Source organism: Mycteria americana, chromosome 13 (genome assembly GCF_035582795.1).
Source record: "Mycteria americana isolate JAX WOST 10 ecotype Jacksonville Zoo and Gardens chromosome 13, USCA_MyAme_1.0, whole genome shotgun sequence".
Classification (NCBI taxonomy): Eukaryota; Metazoa; Chordata; class Aves; order Ciconiiformes; family Ciconiidae; genus Mycteria; species Mycteria americana.
Genome location: NC_134377.1, coordinates 7887547 through 7911271, shown reverse-complemented (window position 1 = coordinate 7911271; position 23725 = coordinate 7887547). Strand labels below are relative to the sequence as shown.

General features: G+C 45.2%; 1 protein-coding gene across 2 annotated transcripts in view; it reads left to right on the top strand.

Moving 5' to 3' along the window:
- Positions 1 to 1511: 1511 nt before the first annotated feature.
- The window catches only part of ZNRF3 (zinc and ring finger 3), a 100529-nt gene continuing 78315 nt past the window's right edge, over positions 1512 to 23725 (top strand). The window contains exon 1 of one of the 2 annotated variants that reach the window (XM_075515772.1): positions 1512 to 1925. In XM_075515772.1, coding sequence (XP_075371887.1) covers positions 1698 to 1925 — 228 coding nt within the window. In that variant the 5' untranslated portion in view covers positions 1512 to 1697. The remainder of the gene's footprint in view (positions 1926 to 23725) is intronic. The other variant, XM_075515773.1, reaches the window with a different exon arrangement.

Genomic DNA, 23725 nt, shown 5'->3' with positions numbered 1-23725 from the left:
GACCATATCTAAGTTTGCCTAGTGCGTTCTCTGTTGTTACCAGGCTAGAGCACCACAGTGATGCCCCTTCCAGCTCTTTCTATGCATGCCGTAGTTTTGCAGCCTGATCCGTCCTACTGAAGCCTTAGGTTTGTGGGGGTATTTTGTGGCTTGTGGTAGAAGCCCAGAGTGTATGTTCCTGTGATACCTTCTTGACCCTTCTTCACTGAAGAAATCTTCCATGATTTGTTAAGCTAATGTTGCTCACTGTGCCACGCTAAGGATGCCACTATCTTGTCTTCAGTTGTAACAACGTACATTTAGGAAAAGAGCTGGCAATTTGTAGACTGTGGTATTATTCCTTCTGCCAGTGGGTTAGGGACTCACCCCAGAGCTGGAGTTTGCTTCCAAACATTGAGCTTCATGCCCAACAAGGGATCTCACATCAGTTTGTTTAATCCCCCTTGTAACTGATTTATACTTTCAGGCTCTGTAACGTCTTGTGTTAACGAGCTCCAGAGCTTAGTTGTACATACTTTTAAAGGAAAATGTATCATTGGCTGCCATCCAGTTCTTGTAGTGCGAGACTGAAATAAAAATTATGACCCGTACACCTTTTCCACACCATTCATGGAGGTTTCACAGACTTGCATTAACAGACAAGCCAAAGAGCTGGGGTTACCTAGTCTCCTCTAACAGCCGCAATTGTAGAGTACTGAGCTCAAGGAGATGGATCAGCCATTCCTGCCCTACACACAAATGAGGAGCCTGCTGGATGCTGGCAGTCTGCTGGAAATGGCGAGCGTTAGCGGAACGCCGTGCAGGAGCAGCGTCTCTCCAGAGAGAACCGGTGACTTTGGTACATTCGGCTGCGGAGGCACAGCTCCTGCCCGCTCGGGGCGCGTCCCCCCGGGGTCGCGTCCCCCCGGCGGGGCTGCGGCCCTGCCGCGATCACGCCCGGGGCTTCGTGCCTAACGCACTCGGGCATTCCCCGGCGCCGGCGAGAGGCCGCCGACGGCTGCGAGCCGCGGCAGCGCCGGGAAGCGGCCGCGGCCGGCCCGCTCCAGCCCCCCGGCCCGCAGACCGCCGCCGCCGCTCCGCGACGGCTGCCAGGCCGCGGGCCGGGCAGGCCGACAGCCCCGCCACCGGCGGGAAGGGCCCCGGCGGACGCGGGCCCGGGCGTGCGCCACAGGCCGCCGGGGCCGCTACTCGCGTCCCGGGCGCGCCCGGCCCGGCCCTGCAGGCCCGGCCGCGTGGGAGGCCGACTCCCGGCAGGGCCTTCCCGAGCGCCGCGCCGCGCCGCGCGGGTCTGGCCGGCCGCTCCCGGGGCTCCGGCGGCGCTCGGGCCCCGCGCGGAGCCGGGGCGGGCCGCCCGCGCCCGCTGCGCCGGGCGCCGCTCCGCTCGGCCGCGCTCGGCGGGGCTGCGGGCCGTGTGTGCGCCGAGGGAGGGACGGAGCGGGTCAGAGCCGCGCGGAGGGCGGGGATAACCCCGTGGTGGCCGTCACGTGGAGCAGATGAAAGGGAAGCGGCTTGGCAGGGCGGAGAGGAGCCGGGGCGAGGGACGGGGAGCGCGGGGCAGGCGGCGGCGAGGAGCGGGGCGCAGCGCGGCGGGAGGGCTGCTGCCATGGGGCGCTGACCCGCCCGGGAGCCCGGCCCCGGAGCTGGAGCCGCTCGGGAGCGATGCGCGGCGGCGGGGCGCCGCTCCCCCCCGCCGCGCGATGAGGGGCTGCGGGGCCGGCGCGGGGCTGGCCGTGCCGCCGCCGCTGCTGCTCGGGCTGCTGCTGGCCGCGGCGCCGGGCGCGGCGCTGGGCAAGGAGACGGCGTTCGTGGAGGTGGTGCTCTTCGAGTCCAGCCCCAGCGGCGACTACACCACCTACACCACGGGGCTGCAGGGCCGCTTCTCCCGCGCGGGGGCCACGCTGAGCGCCGAGGGCGAGATCGTGCAGGTGAGCGCCGGCCGGGGGGCGCCGCCTGCCCCAAGATGGCTCCGCGGGCCCGGCCGCCCGTCACCTGGCGGCACAAAGCCCGCGCCGGGCCGGGCCCGCCGCCCCACGTGCGCCGCGCGGCCTGGGGGCGCGGGGCGCCGCGGCCGCGGTGACAGATGCGCGCCCGCGCACAAAGGCCGCGACGCGCCCCGCGCCGGCGGCGCGGCCGCCGAGCCCCGGCCTCACCTTGCCGGGCCGGCGCCGGCGCGGAGCCCCGCGGAGCGCGGGCGGCGGCGCCGCGTTTGACAGCCGGGCGCGCGGCGCGGCCGCCCTCCGCGGCGGGAGCGGGCCGAGCCGCCGAGCGGCGCGGGGAGCCGCGGGGCGCGGCCGGGCGGGCTGCGCTCCGCGGGCGCCCTCGCACCTCCGGCGGGCGCGGGGCGGCGCGGTGCCCGCGCGCTGCCTGCGCGGCGGGGCGGCGGCGGGGGCGGGGACCCTGCCGCCTCGCGCTCCGCGGGGGCGGGGCCGCGGCGCGGAGCGCTGCGCGGGGGCGGCCCCTCGCAGTCCCGGCGCGGCTGGGCGGCGCGCGGAGGTGCGCTGCGCTGCGCTGCCGTGGTGGCCTGCGGTCCGCCCCGCGGCCCGGGACGGCGGCGGCAGCGCGGTGTGGAAGCACCGCGGCGGTAGTTGGCCGCGGTGCGCGCGTGGGCTGCTGCTGGCCCTCGCCGTTCGTCCCTGCGTCCTGCGGGACGTCTGGTTCTGCGTGGGCTGCGGCGTTCCGCGTACCTGCTACCCCTGCGCCTGGAGCCCGGGGTCGGTGGTTCTGTCACCGCGCAGGATCTCTTCCAACGCTGCTCCGGGCTTTCTCACCGGAGAAACAGTTTTTGCGTTTATCGGAACGCAGCGATTCTTTACTCTGTTTGAAACTCTCGAAGTGCTTATCTAATGCCTGTGCAGTCGCTTGTAATTGTTGACTTTGGTTTTTTTTCCCCTTTGGCTAAGTAAAGAAAAATGACTTAAATGGCGTTTTAATAAGTTTGACTGTTAAGCGATTGCCAATAGCAATCCTTATTCCTCATTAACAGCTGCGGAGTTTGTTTGCTTGAGTTCCATATCTGGACGCATACCTACACACGTAAATATATACATGAAATTTTAAAAAAGCTCTAAAAACAACCGGTGAAGCTCTACAAGCACAAATACATTACTATCAAAATGACCTTTTTTTTTTTTCTTCTTCTTTCAAAGTAAAGAGTACTGCCTTTGAGTGCTTGTTGCTTCAAAACAGCTTCGGCTGGGAAGATTTCTTATAAAAGTTCTCTCGCAGGCAGAAGAGTTGTGAGGACAAGCTGCTGATAATAAGGGTTTTTATTGATTCTTCAAGAGAAAAGAGGGATGGACCAGCTGATTTATATTTATGACTTTTTTAAAAAAAGGTGGTGCTGGTAGGGGCTGAAACAGGCACTGACGCTTTCTAACCTTTTGGTGCCTTACCAGACGATGCGTGTAAGACTTCACACTGGGTCTTCGCGGATAACAAGAGACTAAAGTTTCTTTTTGTGTCAGGTGTTGGTGTTAAGAACAGAATAGAGGCCGTTTACTTGAGGTCATACTTTCCTTGAGCTTGTAAGTGAAAGTGGAGAAAAACCATACTGTTTTGTTAAGACTCAGATTTGCATAACTTGAAACTAATGGATTAAATGGACTTTTGTAGGCCTTACTATGTGTAACATCAACTGTCTGCTTCCTCTTGATGCCTGGATAGACAGCCCCCAAATAGGAAAGACTACAGTGAAAGCCAAATTATGTGGCAAATCTTGTGCAGTTGTTTTATCACTCAAAACCTGTTTTGCTTATTCATCTGTACATATACTAACCAACATCAGTCATATTTTCACTGTTGCGATCTTAGATTACATGTAGCATCTCTTGTCAGTGTCGTGCTTCCTTCATCTCCTCCTGAGAGTGAGTTTTTCGGAGCCAAAATTTACAAAGGTTTTCACAGCATTGTCTCGCCTCCCTTGTTCAGCTAGGCTGTGTATTTATGGAACTATATGAATCTGCTGTTCTGGATCATCATTTAAAGCTCACTGTGAGTTTTAGAAAAGGATCGTGAAGCTAATGCCACTAAGAACCTGTTCAACAGTAGCTAGTGGTACATCAGTCAGTGAAGCAAGCTCTTCTTGGCCCCAACCGCTTTGTCAGTGCACACAGTTCTTTCAAGATTAAGATGCATTTTTCTTTAAAATGAAATATGAGAAATTCTTAGAATTAGAATTTCTTAGAATTAGAATTCCAGGCACACATTAAAGAATGGATCAAAGGAACTGTGGTTTTGGGACTATACAAAGACTTACTTTTGTTTATGTTAATAGCACCAATTACTCATTGGTCTTGAAAGTCTGAAGAAAAAAAAAAACCTTAAGAAACAATGCACTTTCAGCTTTTGATAGGTGATGCATTCACTCCTAAACCGGTTATTGGCCAGATTCCTATCCAGTAGTGGTATGCTGTTATATTGTTTCTCATGTTATTGTGAACAAGTCTTATTAGGGTCAAGTGTCTACCAGAGTGACTCTTCAGAGAGATGAAATGTTCATATGTCTTCTTTCATGTGGCCACAGTTTGTATTCAGCAAACTCATCCTTAGGTTGCTGTGTCAGCTGGTCCTTAAACTGCTCGAAGATCTAACCATCTCAGTGGTGTCTGGCATACTGGAATATTATGTGTTTCTTGGGGCAATATCCTGGCCGTTGGTATGGTTGAGATTGGAAATTGAAAACGTCTGACTAGAGAGTAATTGTGAAAACAGGACTTTGTTGAAACCTCTAAAATGGTATTTTGCTGTAAAACAAATTATGACTGGTGAACTCCTTATGGTCGAAACTTCTTGTAGCATTCAGACCAAAAGCTCAGATGCAGTTCTGTGTCAAACTAGATGCTACATGGCCACAGACCTACAGTGCTAGGACAGTCAGCATCACTGATGTGACTAGCAGTGGCTTTTTTGCTCAGAGGGGGGTTATGTATCTTACTTCTACTTGCACTTGGCAAGATTCTGTTCCAGTTGCTTATTCTGCTTGGTAGCTAAGATGTGGAGCATCAAATGCTGTGTTTCTTATAAAGTTGTGGTGGTGATGGTGCTGCTCAGGTGAGGTGCTGGGAAAGGAGAATCGAATTTAACATTTGTTTTAGATAGCATTAAAAACTCTGACATGCCAAAAACTTTAAATGATACACATTCATCATTGTTAATTCTCTCTCTTAGTCTTTCTTTGTGCTACTCCTGCCTCAGACGCACTGTTGAATACAGTAGTATAGGTGGGTTACCAATGTATACAATTTTGAAGAGAAGCAGCATGAAGGAGAGATTTAGGAATATTATGCCTGGTTCTTCTTGTGCAATACAAGTTTGGGTTTTGGTTGGTTTGTTCCTGCTTGGAAGCCTCAGCAGGGGAATAATGAACTTTAGGTAGCCATTGAACTGGAGTGGTGTGTAGATTACATTAACAATCTCCTGTTGCTTTTTTTTTTTTTTTTTGTGCTCAGAAGGTAACAGTTTGGGGAGAACAAGCATAACTCAGTGCTTTAAGCTCCAGGAAGAAAACAGAAGTGGGACACTTCCCAACTTCTTGCACGGCAGTTCCTCGTAGCAATGCTATTGCCTGTCTTCTTTCTCTTGCAGAAGATGGGGAGGCTTAGAACTGGAGTGCAAGACTGTGCCTGTGTGTTCCTTCCTCCTGTCTCCCTCCCAGCCCTTATTTACTTGAATAGCTTTGAGCCTTTCCTCTGTTTTCTCAAAATGCAAAAGTTGCTAAAGACGGTAAACTTCTGTCAGGGAGGCTTCGCGCTCTGAAGCATTGGCAGAGTTTTTAACAGCGTTGAAAGCAGCGACTTGAAGCAACTGTGCAGAGATACAGATGTCTTGCAATGATCAGAGGAGGCTGAGTCAAGGGAATGTTTGTGTCCTTTGAGAATGGAAGACAAAAATGTGTATTTTCGGGGGTTTTTTGTTGTTGTTTTGTGAACAGGCAGGTTAAGTTTCTTCTTGCTTGAGTTGAGTGCCCGAAGGCCATTCAAATTCAGGAAGTGGAATTATTTGTGGCTTTGAGTCACTGTCTTGTTGGATGTTTTTTTTGCTAGTTATCCTCTTAGAATATGAAGACACCTGTGATTGGGTTTGTGTTAGTTTCCATGCCTTAACTGTAAGGCTGTGGCTTACAGTAATGATCCTGAGGACATCAGGGATAATAGGTTTCTCTGGTAAGACTGAGCTCCTAGTACCAGTTTTTGGGGCCTCAGGTTTGCTTTGTCATCGTGTCCTTGGAGTGAAGTATCTTGGAGTTGAGCTGTCATTGGAACATGGCACTTTCATTCTGACGGAAAACAAAAGCTGACACCCTGTGGATGCTGAGAATGGGATGAGGAGAAGGGCTATTCAGCATTTATGATGTTTCTCTGTTTTGGTACAAAGACAGGAGACCTGGAACGTATCTGTTCTGTCCTGTATGAGAAGTGGGACTAGGTTATAGGTTTTGTCCTCTCTGATCTTCAGTCTTTGATGTTATGACCAGATGCTCACAATTGGCAAATGTTGTGAGGCAAGTGAGAATAGTCATCTTTGAGATGTCCATCTTCAGCTGTTGAATCTAAGCTCTGTCCTGCTTGAGCCTCTCATCTGAACTTGTGTCAGACAGAACCGTGAGTCCCATCACCATTCTGAAGGCCTGCTGAAAGTTAAGGAGTTTGTGTTAAACAGATAACAAGGCTGAATCATGAATGGAAGAGACTTAATTGCTGCTGTCTTAAAAAAAAAAAAAAGTAAATTCTGAGCTTTCACAGTGCTTACTTCCTGTTTTACGTTATTTTTTTAAATTTATTTATTTATTTTAATAAAGGCAAGTCACTGACAGTTCCTTTTTGGTTATAACAGCATCAGGTGTGTGTCTTGTTATGTAGTCAGAGCAGTGAGTAATTTCTATACTTGTTGCTTTGCTGCTTTGTGGATCAGAAACCTCGTCTAATCTAAGGTTCAGTTCTTTTGTTTTCTCGTTACCATTCTATTAAGACTTGGCTATCCAGCTGGTAGGAACAAGACTCTCATATACTCCAGCCTTGATATATGCATGGAATAGCAAAATACTTTACAAGTTTTCATTGTGCATTTTCCAAAATCTCAGTTCTTTAAAGCATATGTGCAGGTTTTGAAACCAGAACTGGAGGTTTCAATTTGTTCCGTGAGTTGGCAGGGCTCATCAATCCTTTCTGTTATGGGAGAGAGTTGATAGGTGAAAAGAAGACAAAAAATGCAGGTTTAGTCCTTGTGGGCAGCAGGCTCCTCTTCTGTAGTTTCTGCAGTGTGCTGTGCCTGATCTGAGCTTGATCGGTGTTTATTCTTCAGTAGTTTCTGACAGAAGAATGAAGACTGCCCATGCCTGGAGTTGCCTGGCTTCTTTCAGGGCTGGGGTCCCCTACTCTTGTCGCTACCAGTTGAGTTTTTTGTGCTGTGAAAGGAAGGTGTTTTTCATGGGAGTGCAACAGGTGACTACAGGTCTGGGTCCTCTACAGGAGAAGGCCAAGATGATAACGAAGCATAATTCACATTTAAAATAAGAGATTGTTAAGGTAAAGACTTGCACAGTTATTGTACCTGGACAGCCTTTGTAGAGTGTGTAATGCACAAGCAGCTTGCTTGCAGCAGAGGTATTGTCCTAGGCTTGATCTCAGATTAGATTAATATAGCTGTTCCCCAGTTTCCATCCCTCCCTGTGTTCCTCCCTTCCTTTTTTTTTAAGTTTCAGTCATGCTTTAGTCCGTCGTGTACTGTGGTGTGGGGTAGTACACAGGAAGAGTTGAAGTGTTTTGCATAGGTCGTTCGTCCTCCTGTGCTGTTCTGTCTTGACACTGGGCACTGTCTTCACACTGTGAGCTCCAGCCCAGTCACATCATTGCTGCTTTAGTTCGCAAGAAGTTGCCTGTTCCCATTGGCTTCTGAATGCAGTATCGTAAATAAGGATCCTTATTTTTTATTAATTCTTCAATATTGCCGTATCCAAGATGTCTCTTAGAATGGTGGTGAAAGGACTTGGTAACTCCTTCTGTGCTAGCTAGTGGCTGTTGTGTGATGTCTACTTGCTGCTGCAGTGCTCTGCTTTGAGAATCCTGTACTTGTGCCATCCTGTTAAGGTAGTACACTGTAACGCTGCAAGAGAATTTGAGACGAGAGGGTCAGAGACCGTGGTGAAAAGGGGCACTTGGCTGCTTAAACCTTCTGCGAGAACAACCTTCTCTCTTCCTCCGTTGAACAGTTTCATGTCTTCTGTCACATCGTCTGGAAAAAGAAACACCTTATGAAAATAGTTAACATAAGCCAAAATTGTAATGGAATTTTAAGGGCTAGGAAATCATATTTACCTAGTTGAAAACTTAGGACTTTCAAGCTTTAGACTATTACAATACATTATAATCATCATGGAATCACTCATCCCTGGAAGTATTTAAAAGACGTTTGGATGAGGTGCTTAGGGACATGGTATAGTGGTGGCCTTGGTAGTGTTAGGTTTATGGTTGGACTCAATGATCTTAAAGGTCTTTTCCAACCTATACGATTCTGTGATTCTGTATTAATGGAGAGTTAGGGGCAACTGTGCAAACTGTTTCTAAATGAGTCTAAGGCAAGAACAAATACATGTTTCTAGGTATTACTACAGGGGAGAGGGCTGTTCAAAAGATCAGGTACCAAATTCAGTGATGAGTTACTGGTTTTGGAGGAAGCTCCGGTGCCTGTGGTATTTGCACACAGTTGCAGCAATACCAGAATCCTTCTACCAGAGCCTTGTCAGCACGCAAGACCCAGTCCCTTACAGAGAAGGTGGAAGGCACAGTAAGAGAAAATGAGGTAAAAGATATGTAAGTATGGAGGAGAAAGTACAATGGAAAGGGCAAAAAGCGCTAATGTGGCCTATTTAGAGGAATAAGAATATAAAGTAGGTTAAGAAAATAAGTAGAAGCAGAAAGCTTACAGCACTGGGTCTTGTACTTGGGCCAACCAGTGCAATTTCTGTTCACTTCCAGATAGAGGTGGGGAATCAAGCAGCGAAAAAATAATTTGTGGGAGTTCAGGTAACTTTTCCACATAGTCCATAAGTTTAGTTAAACCTCCGCACGGACGTTTAAGGTCTGTACTGCTGAAAACCTTGCCCTTGCTGGCAGGATGCTGACCACTTCCTTTTCCATGTACTCCTATTGCTTCTTCAGGAGGTGAAACTAGGAGAAAATCCGAGAGAGGAGTGGCGCTCAAAAATTGTTGAACATGGAGCCATTTGGAGAACTTTTTTTCATTTATATATTTATGTTGAGACTGGATCTATGTGACTATAATGGTTTAGGTATAATTACAGCCTGCTTCATAGTGTTACCAGCACTTGTGGCCAGCCGTGCCCCACGGATAGAATTGGCACTTGCTCTCCCTGGGCACTCCACTGGTGGATGTGATTGTGGGACAGTTTTAATTGCTTTGCCTAGTGAAGGGCTTCGGAAGTGACTCCAGGTAAAGCATGTAGAGGTCATGATTTGGCGTGGCATAACTTGTTGAGAAAGAAACGCAGGCAGCTTTGCTGCAAGCAGATCTTATAGGAAAGTCTTGAGTAGTTGTATAAAACCATTGATTAGCATACCTAGTAATTTTCTTCCAGTTTATACCATCTTGTGGTGGAGCGTGTATTTAAAAATGCTCCCTTTTTTTATTACAGTCTTCTAGTCCTTGTTTTGGAATTTCAAAGTGAGGCCCTTCTGGACCAAAATAACTTTCATAAACATAGTTTTTCAAAGTGTGAATGCTTTCAAGAGGCCAGCATCTTAGTGGTTAAGGAAAGGTACGATCTGGAGGCAGTAGTCTGCTGTATGTTCTACCCAGTTACGTAAGTGGTACATGTATTTGCATTAATACAGTTAGTACGTTAGAAGTGCTCAATTTAGGAAGTGTTAAACATTAACTTGTACATACTATCTCTTCTTTTGGGCATCTGCACTTCAGTATTCAAATGTGGTCAGACCAGAGCTTGTGGTGCCTACATATGAAAACAGAATGAATGCAAGTTGAATGCTTGGCCTTATTTCTCATGTTTCCTGGCTTGAAGGGAGAGCCCTTCACATTAAAGGAGATTGGCACAGGAAAAAGAGATTGTTTTTAAACAAAGACATGTTTTGAAATTGTTACAACAGCAACAGAAGATTCATCTAAAAAAAATTTTTTTTTCTGCATTTTTCTTGACTGCTTGACGCTTGAACCAGAGGTGACCAGGGGAGCGTGATCTTGCGGATACCCAGTACAGACTGCCAAAAATTGCACTTCACCGCACTTATCCCATTGGTGGAGCTATGCTTATGTTAGGATTGAGTAGTAGTGCTCAGGAAAATAGGGTTCTGGTGGCTTAGGGTGTCCTCTTCACAGTGATGAATTGCTTTCATTCATTTTTTTTAATTTCCTTTTCATGCTGCTTTAAAAGACTTTTGTTGTTGCACTTGGCTTTAAGATGAAAAGCCAGTTTACAAAGGTTGATTAGGTGCCTGTTATGTTCCAGACACAAGTACACCCTTAAATATGTAGCTTAATATATGCAGACTCTCCAGGCTTCCCAGACCCATGCTACTCGATGCATTAATGTAAGGATTTTAGTTGTTTTCTAAAGCTGCTGACCAGCTTAAGCTTTCTGTTGGTTTTCTTGAGCTTAAGCTGTTTTATTATTTTGCATCATTTTCAGTAGTAAAGCAAAGTGAAGAATCAGTGAGGAGGTGACTGGCCTGACAAAGAACTAAGGGGCATATTTTAGAGTCTGCAGTCATGGATTGAGGACAACTGTTTAATTAGCTGTACAGGCATGCATGTTGCAAATACGTGCCTCCTACTGTGAATTTATTGCATGTGCTTGGTAAGCAACTTTCAAATGCTTCTGACTGTAGTGTTTGAAAAATTGCTTTTAATTCAGGAAAGACCCTAGTTTGTGCCAAGATCTGTTTTCCTACTTTGAGGCTTTTGATACTTGCCTGCTTTAAAAAAAATACAATAAAAAGTGTATTAAGTGTGGGTGGGAAAAATCCTTCTCCTCTATTTCTCCCTTCATCCATTCCCCACCCCCCCAAGCAGAAGAGGCTCTAACCAAACTTTCCATTGAGTTCACCTTTGGAAATGAAAGTTTCCAGCCTTAAACAGTCCACTTTGGTGACAGATTAAGAAAAGTGGATTTGGAGGACTGACTTGGAATTATAGAAGGTATTCTGTTCATTTTTATACACTGGTGGATCAGTTCTGAAACTCTGTAGTTCATGGAGAAGAACCTCTTTTAAAGGCTGTGATTCCCCCCCCCCCCCCCCGCAGAGACTGCCCTTGAAGATTTATAGACTTTACTTCTTGTTTGGGCCTGGCTAAATGGTGGCACTCACAATTGAGCCTTGATAGGTTTTACCTTAATAACAACAACAATAATATCCATATCTCATAGATAAAACATCAATATTATATATATATAGCATGCCAGTTGTGCATTCTAGTGCTGTCTGTTCCCACTGCACTGAAGTTTTACCTGTCCTCGCTGGCTTTGGAGATGAGGATAGAGGTTTGGATACGCAGTGTAGCAGTTGCTGCCCTTTTCTTAGGTGGATTGGGATTTCTCCTCAGGCAGTCTCTAAAGGTATGCTATAACAGGAAAATGCATTGGTTCCCGTTGCAGCGTTGTATTTTACAGGGGTCCAGCATACTTTCTCATACCTGTTTTGTATTTATTTAGAAGCCCTTTAGAGCAGATACTTTCTTGCGTGCTGTGAGGATAAAGGGGAGATGAACACTTTATGGTCTGGATGCCAAGCTGGCAGATGTCCTGAATGATGTGTAGCAGGGCTGGGAGCGAGAAATGAGCCCGTGAAACAGAGCCAGGAGATGCTACTGAGTTCAGCGTTTAATGGGAGCCAAGGGCTGGAGACCTCTTTTTGCTGAGAGGCAAGGTATCCCCAGTCTGCTAGCTGGCAGTGTTTTGCCTGTTTAAAAGATATTATCTTTTGCATCCCAAAACTGTGTCTGAAGAAGAGGCATTGTGGAGTGGTTAATGCAAAAGAACTCCCAAGGTGTGATCTTATTTGGGTTTTTCGCTATTTTACTTGAGAAAGCTGCGCTGCCAGAGTTCCTCCTCCCCCACCACATTTATAACTTTCAGTGATAATCTTTGTAGGTTTTGATACTGGGAATTTACAGAGAGTTTTCTGTAGTGAAATAACAGGGTTGCAGTTGCAGATAGGGATAAATTTCTCAGCCATGCGTATCTTGTTTATATTCAGTTGCCACGAGGAGCTGAATCTCCTCAAATAACAGAAATTAAACGAAGTGATCCGGTCTCCTTTTGTCTACCCATCTAGTTATCTTCAGGCAACCATGGGAGGATGAAGATTTGAAATCCCTCGGGACAGCTTCAGTATTAAACATAGGTCCCTGATGTGAAATAGTCAGCCAAAATGTATGCGCACATGTGTGTATGTGTGATGTATGCAGTATGATTAAATTAAAGTTACACCAAGATGAAACCAGCAAAATCTCCTCTGTTTCTGAGGACTGCGTAAGCGTTTGTTTCAGGGGCATGGATAGGAACGTTCCTGGAGCCTGGAGACGTCCCAGCTGGGGAAGTAGTACGGGAAGAAACTACCGTCCTTGTCAGTAAAAGGGCTGAAGTGTCCTGAAAGAGTTAAGCTCTAATTAGCTCACTCATAAGGTATTTAATATCCTTATTAAACTCAACTGCTGGTTTGCTTTTTTTTTTCCTTCTTATGGTGAATAAAATTTCTTGAAGAGCTGAGCCTCTGCCTCTCAGATCAGAGGCTCACATGTTGAAGCTGGCAGTGCTAGAGGCTAGTTCCTATCTGTGTGACAGCATTTTTAATTTAACAGGACCGGCTTTGATGTTCTCAAATATTTATAGGCAGCTTCAGATCACTCCAGTATGTATTCTTTTTAACTGGAGCAGAAGTTCCTCCTCACACAACAAAATTTCTTTCCCTCTGTTTACTCTTGGGTCCCTTTTGGATTTGCAGTCATCAGAGTGGTTTTATGTTACAAAAATGCTGCTTAAATACTTGCGGGAGGAACCACTTGATTTCCTTTCTAGTTTCTGCAGCTTGGGGGTAGTCCAGTTACTGCATCTTAGCTCCTTGTTTGAGCCTCACAACAGGCACTTGCGTCGTAGAGGAGGCAGATGCAGTGAAACAGAACTTGAGCAAAACGCAGTTATCGTGAAGGCTTCTCCCGCTGTCTGCGGGAGCTCAGGTGTGCCCGCACTGGATCGGACCCGAGCTCCGCTTCGGTCGGAGCTGTCGTGGGCCCCCTCAGGGAGACACGGGAGTGTCTCTCAGACACCCGAGAGGAAGAGCAGGTCATAGCCATGGTTTGTGGTTAACGAGGAACTGAAAACTTGAGGTTAGGCTCTCGGTGGGAGCTGATCAGAAAGGATGGAAAAAAGTTTTAGTTGGAATTTGCCAATTTATTAAAACGACTTGTTCTGCTCGGATGGTTTGACTTGCATGAAACTGTGACCAAACTCGGGCAGGAATCTTAAAAAAGACACCTGATGGGTCAGCTATGGATAAGTTTTTAACCTCGTCTCGGCTGTCTTTGCCTCAGCAGCTCGCCAGACACACCGTCTCCGACTCCGGGCCTTCTAGGGGCCTGCAGCCCAGGAGGTGGGCTGTCGCGGAGCTGGCACTGTATCTCCTTCCAAAAACAGAGATGTGCGGGTTTTGCCACTTTAAATTCACTAGTTTTTGTGTCTTAGAAAGGCCTGGTTGTGGTTTGAATCTTTGCCTTGACCGTGCCACAGGAGGAAGTGTGTATGTCCTCCGACAGTGTTTCCTCAGACTAGCCTTTGCGGTAGGCTTCTCTTTTCCTCCTTTCTCTGCCATGTTTCCCTTCTGCTTTATCCTCTCAGCTCTCGGTCGTGGATCTTGCGTGGACTGCCTTATCGCTGATGTTCCATCCCAGAGAAACCTTGTCGTGGCCAACCGGGACAGCAAAGCTATGGGTTTTTTTCCTAGAAATTTTTCTTGTGGATGCCGATAGTTCAGGCAGATTTCTATGTCCTGCTCCACTGTGCTTAGTTTTTGTTGTGAAGTTCTGTACGCTTTGTGTTACATGATGATCTCCTAACTAGAATTCTCTTCTCATAGGCTTTATTTGGAACTCCATTATCAAAGTAGCAGATTTTTTGTGTATTAATTTGTATGGTTTCACTTTGTAAAAAATTCTGGCTTTCAGTGACAATAATTTGTTTTAATGCAGGGCCTACAGTGGAAAACGTGTGTGGGTTTAGACATTCCTGCTATAGATGCACTTCTTTGTTGGTACAGCCTTTTCTAGTTCAGCGAGTGAAATCAATTATGTCACTGCCTACATAGCTAACTAGTGCCGGGAAGCAACCACAGGAGGAAAGTGCTTGATTGTCTGTTTGATGTAGCTAGTTTGCTCAAAGAGCAAGGCTTCTCTTGCTAGGGAAATTCAGCAGGGAAGTAGAGACCTGTGACTTACTAATGTAGCAGTGAGAGTTTCTAAAATATGTCCGTGAACAGAACTTTACTACCATACAAAAGTAGGGAAAGATCTTGATACTGCTTCTTCCAGAAGAAAAAAAAAGTCTGCCTGTGGCATCGAAGCATCACTTTTTCACAGTTACTTTTAAGGGAAGACCTCTTTAGAACGTGAAGCAGCTGTGTGGTATCTTCAGGAATTCGGTGTTCCTATGCATTCTGCTGATGGTGCTGTGAAGTCGGTGTCTGAAGTGTGTGGCTGCTGGAGAGCCATTTCAGTGCTTGCATCTAGGGATGGGTGGAGGTGATCGTGGCTTCATTTTTCTTTAGTTCCCTCCTCCAAATCGTTGTTAATGAAGGTAGTTTTCTTTCTCCCTACATACCCTGCAATATCCTTGTGAGACAGGAAAATATATGCGGTATGGAAATACTCAATGCCTCTGTCTCTGGGAAGGATTTATCCAACAATCACAGTGGGGTTTTTGCTTGGTTTTGGTAGAGCTTTGGTAGAGCTGTAGTAGAAAGCTGGTCCTAATGATCCAAGTTGGTGCTTTACTAAATTTCCCTCTGTCCCACCTCTGACATGTGGTACTATTGCTAGTCCAAAAGAGTTACAGAAACTGAAAGAAACAAAATACAAGCGGTTTGTGGTACACGCGTGAGATTTTTAACCAGCTCTGCAACCTTTTCGGGGGGGGGGGGGGGGTGGATTCCCCCGAGTATTTGGGTTTTTTTGAGGCTTTACTGTTCATGTAGAATTCACATCCTACTTTGAGTTTAGATTCAGTAACTTCTGGAGACATTTTGGGATGTTTGCACAACCTAGACAGAAAGTATATCAGCAAAACCACTTATTAAGACTAAAGAACCAGCTCTAAACTTGTCACTTAGGAGTGAGCAGTAAGTAGTACCAAGGCTGTGGCTCAAACAGGAACGTCATCGCAGTCTGAAGCTTAACTTTTGAATATCTTAGTCAACAGAAAGTGTGTTGTAATTTGAAAGCTGGTATTTCTCTTCAAGGCTGTGAGTAGAGCTTCCTTTGAAATAAGGTCCTCGAGAAGTTCTGAAGTATGCCCCTTCCCATTCCAAATTACCCAGTACAGAAATTTCAGTAAAAAGCGTAGTAGACAGAAAGGGGAGCATCATTTTGCTCCTTATCACTGCTTAACATCAAAGTTAATAACAATCAGTATCCAATACTAAGATGAAACTGCAAGTCAAATTTAAAAAACCCAACCGAACTTACTGATTCTTTGGCTTTGTAAAGCAAGGTTTTTAACTTCTATAATTTCTTTACTGTTTCTGGTTTAAGATCAGCTTTACAGGCCTGGTGGCTGCTGTTGACATGTCCCTGCACTTAACAGCTGCTTCTACTTTGCAGGCTTTCCCGTGGATAAACTGTTGCATTACGACAAATGAAAGAGTGTGAGCTACTGTGCACTGTTGCCATCCACAAACTGCAAAGTTAGCGTGTCCCATGTTCACTCTTCCCCAGCTGCAATGTACAATGTCATCTTGAAGCCCCTGCATTTTTTTTCCCTAGTATTTACTACCTGAAAGGACGTCGTAGCGAGGTGGGTGTCAGTCTCTTCTCCCAAGTAACTAGTGATAGGATGAGAGGAAATGGTCTCAAGTTGTGTCAGGAGAGGTTTAGATTGGATACTAGGAAAAATTTCTTTACTGAAAGGGTGGCCAAGCATTGGAACAGGCTGCCCAGAGAGGTGGTGGAGTCACCATCCCTGGAGGAGTTCAAAAAACGTGTAGATGTGGCACTTCAGGACGTGGTTTAGTAGGCATGGAGGTGTTGGGTTGACGGTCGGACTAGGTGATCTTAGAGGTCTTTTCCATCCTTAATGATTCTATGATTCTACTTGGTTACTTGAGCTCACATCTCTGGAAAGGGCTTTGGAAGTGTAAAATGTGGTTTTGTGGCAGTACCTCTGATTGCACTGACACCTCTTTTGCAAATGAGTGAGCCCCTTCTCATAGAGGTTGCTTCCTCTGCGTGTGGTCACGTGTCATAGCAGCATCACTGTTAATGCTCCGTAACTGAGACGGATGTCTCCTCATCCTTGTTCAGGTGCGTGCTGGTCCCTCCTTGCTGCTCAGCAATCTTGCCTGAAGTCATCAAAACCAAAGGGGAAGTTGCTAAAAGGGCCCAAATGCTCTTTAGGGCTTCTGGCAGGTGATACCCCAAGATACCAAAGAGGAGAGAAGGAATGGGTTTCTGCATGTAGAAAATCTGTTTTTCCTTGCTCCTTTCCTGCCCTTTTCGAAAGTGGTTTGAAATAGTATCAAGCATTCAAGGGTTGGACAGTCTTAAATGAACTCATGCACTAACAGGGTGTTCAGTAGAGGAGTGTTGTGATTGTGCCCATATTGTCTCAAGGTGCAGCTTTCATTGTCCAGAGTTATGTTGGGGAAGAATCATTTTTGTGCTAGTGGCAGAGACCTTGGTCCCGTCAGCATCCATGTTCAGGTACTGGAACAAATGAAAACTTTGTGTTCTTGCCGTTTAATTGTTCTTACAGTTTCCAAATCTGTTTCTCTAGTGAATATATTTTTCAGTGACATTTAGTGGTCTGAAGTCATTGATAAACACATGTGCAAGCAGTAGCTGGAGCCATTGTGGTTGAGTCTACAGCTTTGTAGTCTTCCTTCTCTCAGGTTACTCGCGTGGTTGTACCCTTGAAGTGAACGAAGCAGCGTGCGCTGTGCTTGACAAATGTTGTTCTGCCTTATGTTTAGAGCAAGAATGGGCTTTGGAAAATTCTTCTACTTTGGAAGGGGTTACTTCCCTCTGATGAAGGCTATGGAGCATCTCCTATGATGAGGGAAAAGTTAGTTTGGAAAGCATAATGTTTACATATGTAAAGGATGTTTTTTGAGATTTTTTGCTGGGCTTTAAACTTAATAAACTTTAAACTGCTTTAAAGTATGATTGTATGGGGCTTTTGAGTTATGTGATAGAATTGTGTGTTTTCTGACCCAAAGCATTTGGTCAGCTCTGCTCAGACTATTCTCTTCATATTTAGTATGATTTTATTTTCACATAACATTACCTCCTTCCACCTTTTTCCCTGCTGTGTCATTGTCATGCATAGGTCAAAAAGCTATCAAACACTTGCTGCCTTGGTGTTTTCTAACTTGTTACCTTAGAGTAGTGATTTAAAACTCTTTTTCTTTTTTTTTTTTTTTTTAATTTACAGATTCCCTAACATTTTTTCCAGTGAGGGTATGGGCTCCAGTGTGTCAATCTTAAGCTTATCTACAACAGGCCTCCTTTTATTAATAAATTTTTATGTATCTTTTTTAAGTAATCCACAAGCTGCAGGTTCACACCTTCCCTTGAGGATGTTCTGTGCCACCTGTGTGAGGGGGGACGACACTTATACCTATTTCTGGGTCTGGCTAGGATTTTAGAAATGCTTATGCCAGCACTGACGTGTGTCATTGTGGCCCTGTGGGGACCCAAAACGAGAATATTTGGAGATAAGGTGGGTCAGGACTGATGGTGTAGATCCTAATATTCTCAAACACTTTTAAGTAGGCTCTGCAAACACTATTTCCATCTCTCATTGTGCTTTTGTGTTAGGAGGCAGTAGCAGACAGTAGCATAGATCTAATTCAGTCCTATTGCAAGGAGAATTTTTGCAAATCAAATACAAATTATTTTCAGTCCTTAACTTGCAGTTGGTGTCTTTGAACTGGAATTGGAATTGGTGAAACTAGGAAAGCATTTGCTCCCTGGGTAAGCAATACGACATACTGTTGCTGATAAGGATATTGCTAACGAATAACCTCCTAGATAAAGATCTTTGTCAGACTAGGTTGCACTGCCTAGGAAGCTGAATTATATTTTTTAGCAGTTGTACTACCCAGGTGCTGCTGAATTTTGAAATCTCGTCTTTATAAACATATTCCAGATAAAATGGACACTGCAGTCTTCAAAACGGAATACACAAACTGATGCATCTGTTCTGGAGATTAATGCCAAACATATTCTTAAGGCGGCAGAATTCTGACCCAGGTTAGGACTAGTTCAGTTAGGAAAGGCTGAGAAAAGTAGTAGGAGTCCTGAATATCTGTCAAGGGAAGGTTGTGGGGCAGGAAACTTCACTTTTTTTATACCATTCTTGCCAGAAAGAAAGTAATAAAAGATGCTCAGAAGAATAGAGAGAAATTGAACAAGCCTTAGAAGAGAACCATCCTAAAGCAGTCTCTGGGCGTATAACAAACTGTAAAAACTGAACAGCTGGAGAATACCCTTTAGCACTTTTTCTGCCTTCAGAGGCGTGGTAGTTATGGCTACCCTGCTTTAAGGAACGGTTCATGAACTGTATGATAGAGGAATTTAATCTTTGTATCAGTACAGTAATGTGGCATTTCCATGCCCAACTGTAGTGCTCCATTTCTCGGTGCAGAATAGCATTTCTTAGTCTGGAAGAGAATCTGCAAGTGAATTCACAGATTTTTGCTGTTTGTGTTATATGGAATTAACACCACAAACTCTGGGAGGAGGAGTTGGTTTTATTTACCTTTTCAAACTGAGACTGCTGCTAGAAGAATATAGTAATTTTTTTTTTTTAGAAAAAGCTCTTTAGAAATAAAGTAACTTACATTTGCATTAAAAATATAGTTATTTTTCAGAACAATTGCAGGAATTTTCACTGCTTCTCCTTCAGCTTCTTACTTCTTAGGAATACAGAATACCTTTATAAGCATATAGTCGTTTTGAAAGCAGTTAAGAATGTGCTGTTTGACTGGGACTTTACGGGTGCCTGTGGTTTTGTTTTGGTTTTTTTTTTACTGTCCATTTAGAAACCTGTCAGTGAAATGTCCTTGCAGATGCTGAGGGATGACTGTTAACGGTGAACGAGGTGAATTATTGGAAGGATGAACAAAATGGGTTGGAACAAAACATATGCTCTGCTTTGCTACAGGTGAGCATATGCTGCCTATCTGAAGTGCTAGAAAGGATAGCTTTTAAATCGTGCATGTTTTAGGAAAATATGTGTAATACGTCTTCTGATGTTGGCCTGTTCCTGTCTCTCATAAGCCGGTAGGGAATCGCGTCTCTGATGTTAGGACTCTGGGATCATATTTCTATTACTGAGGCAGGTAGTGGGTGAATAAACTTCATTCACGCTGTTTAAAACTTGGCAGCTAATCCTGGCAAAGCAGCAGTGCTCCCCTGCTGTCCTCCAGAGATCCAGATTGCTTTTCCCAGCCCACGTTCCTGCTCTCCGGGGTGGAAGTGGCTGGCACTGCCTGGGGAGGGGGAGGGGAGCCGCCTTCCGAAGAGGGGCTCCGCTGCTGGTCGCAGGCCGGGACGCCTCGGTCCCAGGGCTGGCAGCGTGGTTACGGGAGCCCTGACGGATAAGGAGTGAATGATGTTACATGAGGATGGGTGAGCAAGGGATACAAAAATCTAGGCTTGACCTCCAGTCTTCATTCCTGGTGTCTTTTTCTTGCCTTTGATTTCTCACTTTCTGATTCCTCCTCGATCTTGTGCGAATTCTCAGTGCATTAGCACGGACACACGCTACTGTCTTTGAACTGTGGGGTGAAACTGATTTGCAAGGTAGAAAATTAATTAAAAGTTCATGATCCCAACACTTCGACGCCGTACTTCTATAATACAGATTGCTGTTCTGACTTGGCACTAGTCTCAGTTAGTTGAATAACTAACTAAGCGAAGATATTAAGAGCCAAGACTGCCCTTACAAGGAATGTGGTAAAGGGGAGGAGGAGGATAAGCAACGGTGTATAGGATGAGCTCTGCCGTAGCATGACTCGTAGAGTTTTTCATCCGGTGTCTGATTTGGACATTGCTGAAGAACTAGGAACAAATAACAACAGCTCTTCTGCCGCGTCAGTTAAGGAGTAGAAATTGGCACCACTGTGCAGTGAAAACGGGCTGAGAAATCCAGGAGTTCTTAGACTAAATGAGGATCTTTTCTTGCTGTCCAGAAAGGATGGTGATACTGAATGTGGAAAAATGGAGAATGGTTGAGGAACAAAGGAGGAGGTATGAGTTTCTGTATCTGAGGTGAAAGCATTAAGACCAAAGTTTTCTCTTAGCTTACATGTTGGAAAGGGATAGAAGACTGACTCTGACATGGCGGCTGCTGGATGTCAGTAGACCATTGGGTATGAGGAAGAGTGTTACCTTAGCTGAAGGTGTGGGCTAAGTACAAGAATTGTGCCCTGAGTTACCTTCTTTCAGCCATGGTTCTTGTTACGTGCGTGAGGTAGATATCCTGGCAAGGATGGGCCTTAAGGTGACTTAATGGGTCCTTGGCTGTGTTCTGTGAACTTTCCATGCATGGTTAGCAACCTGAAGGGAACTGGGGAAAAATATGGGATACTGGGAAACTGAAGGCTGATGAAGAATGAACAGAAGGACTCTAGGATTTGATGGCTGGGTAGCATGTGAAGAAAGGTTTGTCTAGCTTTTCTAAAGCTCCTCTAGCTTTAATCTGGGGAAGTAATATTGCATCTTGCAGATTTTACACATGTGGAGAGAGACTAGCAAGCGATTATAATGGTGACATGTTTGCTTGGAGAGGACTGGAGCATAGAGAAAAGGTAGAGAAAAGCTTGAGGCAAGCTTTGCTGGTAAGCAGTGCTTTGAAGTATTTGGCAGGGAGTGCAGTGCCAGGATTGCTGGACCGGAACAAAGGTTTTTTGAAGAGATGCTAATGGCTGAGAAAGCAAACGATGCTCTCTCCTGTGGAGTCCTAGAGCTGTAGGTGCCATCAAGAGATGACAGTAGACTTCTAGGAGAAGGGATGGGCATGGAGTGGGAAAGGTCCACATGAAGGCTTGCCTTCTGAGCTTCTGGTAGTGGGATGGGCCTGTAGTGAAAGTTAGCAGGGTGGACTTGAAATAGGTAAGATTCAAAAGGAATGTGACAGAGCGTGGAACAAAGCAGTGAGTAGGTATGCAACATAAAGTGGACGAGAGGTGAGAGAGGTTTGAAAAGAAAGGAAAACTGATAAAACTGAAAATTGTACAGGATGCCGAGAAAAGGGAGATGGAAAGCTTGTAATAGTGATTGGTATATGGTGATGAAGAAGTGAGAGCGATGTGGTCTTCTGTACTAGAACTATGCTGTGGTTTGTTCTGAGCCATGTTTGGTCCTCTGTGAGGCATGCTCAGATAAGAGATGGGACTGTTGCTGCTCTTGAAAAACTATCTACACTTGCATGCACTGTTTCTGAAGCAGCTTCTCCACAGGGCAGCAAACGCTGTTGGTATGTCCTCAAACCTATCGTAATTTTTCCCCATTGCAAGGGGTTGGTGGAATGTGTCTAAATGAAAAACAGCAAGCTTGGTATGACAGCAGTATGCAGAACTAAATCTGTCATATGAGTGAAGAACATAACTTCCTAAAGAAACCTTCTGCTCATATGTACGTGGTGTGTTGTTTGTTTAGATTGTGGGAGTACTCTAACCTTAGGCTTCTTGTGATTGTGACATGGTGTGAAAATAAAGCTTATATTAATAAATCAAAACAAAACCCTTCCAAATGATTTGTCTTACCATCTGCACTGGTGTGGAAAGCTGGAGAAGATGAAAACTTGGAGTTTTCAAGCAATATGCTTCTAAAAATATACTTTAAAATGGACTATACAAAGGAGAAAGTCCATGTCAGAAGTCTTTCTTGAACAGGTCGGTGGTGGAGGTCTTTGCCCTAATTTAAAGAGGACTCTGTGGTTTCAGTATCTGTCATGCAGTAATGATTACAGATTAGTAGGTGCTATGGTATGTAGGGGAATGTTCTGAAGGAACACTAATGCACTTAACACTGGTGCACTTAACACCAGTGCCCGGCTTTCCAGAGGGTGAAATAAGTACTGGGTGTCTGTCTTTCGTCTTCCCTTGGAGCCATAGCACTGAAATAGTGCATCAAATTTTTGTAGATCTGAGATAAGATTCGTTTCTGATGTAAGATGACATTTTTATATGCTTCACCTGTGTGAGAGAGTAAGCAGGCAGCATAGATGTCTTATTTTTTCAGTGTTGACAATCTTCCATATACATGTGGATATTTTTATACAGAAGGTTCTGTTTACTTGAAAGAATCTAAGCTGTAAATTGCTTAACTTAAATCTTGATACAAAGATGTACTAGAGCAGGTAATAGTTCTAGAGCAAGGAAGAGTATCAAGGAGTCAGTTACCTTATACTCTTCATTTAAATTTGTGGTTCTGTAGAACAATGTTTGCAAGTGTCTCCTTGAACAGTGGAGTAGAAGACAGGAAAAAATGGTAATAACCTCTAACTAATTCAGAGTTAATCTTTGCATAGTTGAATTTCTCTTCCCCTTTGTTTTTGAGGGTAGAGAAGGAAGCTTTGGTTTGTTTTGAAATGTGATGCTTTTAGTCCTATGCAGTCGGAGGCACCTGATAAAAGCTAGTTGCCTTTGTTATATCTAGGCACAGATGTGCAGTGAAAGAGAATTAAGAAGAGAGAGAATTTCTTGTATGTGGTGCTCCTTAAGCGGCATTTTTAGTATAACGTCTTATCTCTGGTCCTTTGACCTGGACCAGGTCTAAAAGGACATTGAAGGGAAATGCCAAGGTGTTGTAGAATCTCGGCATTCTCAGCCCAGCCCTGCGGGGCCTGGTAGAATAATCACTGGTGCCAGAGTCATGGTTATCCTTCATGACGATTTTATAGGTGGGACCGTTTCTGTCATGTTTCGATATTTCATGATGAAGTTACTTCCAGATGGGTTGCAGGCAGAGAAACTAGAGTTGGTATTTCTCAGATCAAGAGACCTTACCTTTCTTGATTAAAGCTAATTAGTAGTGCTTTGGAAATCAGTTCTGTGCCCTTCATAAAGTCAAAATTAGGGATTTGACAAAGAGAATTAAAGCTCAAATAGAGCAGATCCAAAAGTTAGCTACTTGGGCATGCATCTCTCAAAGTTACAGCAGGATTTACTTTTTTGCTCTAGTATTGCACAAAGAAGGGATCTTATGCACAAATAGTTGATCAGTGTGCTAGTCTGTTAGGTTTAATATACTACTTTTGTAGTCCGTATCAGAGAATCCTGTGCTGAAATTTTGTCATCAACTTTCATTTTATTGCAAATTTTGTAATATGAAGTGTTTGCCTGCTCCCTTTCCCCAGCCTATTTGCCCAAACCAAGTTTCTGAAATTGTAGTATGAGATTTTAAGCTGCTGCTTGAAGACATTTCTAGAAGGAAATTGACAAAGCCAGAGCTTCATTTTCCCACAATTAAATATTAAAAC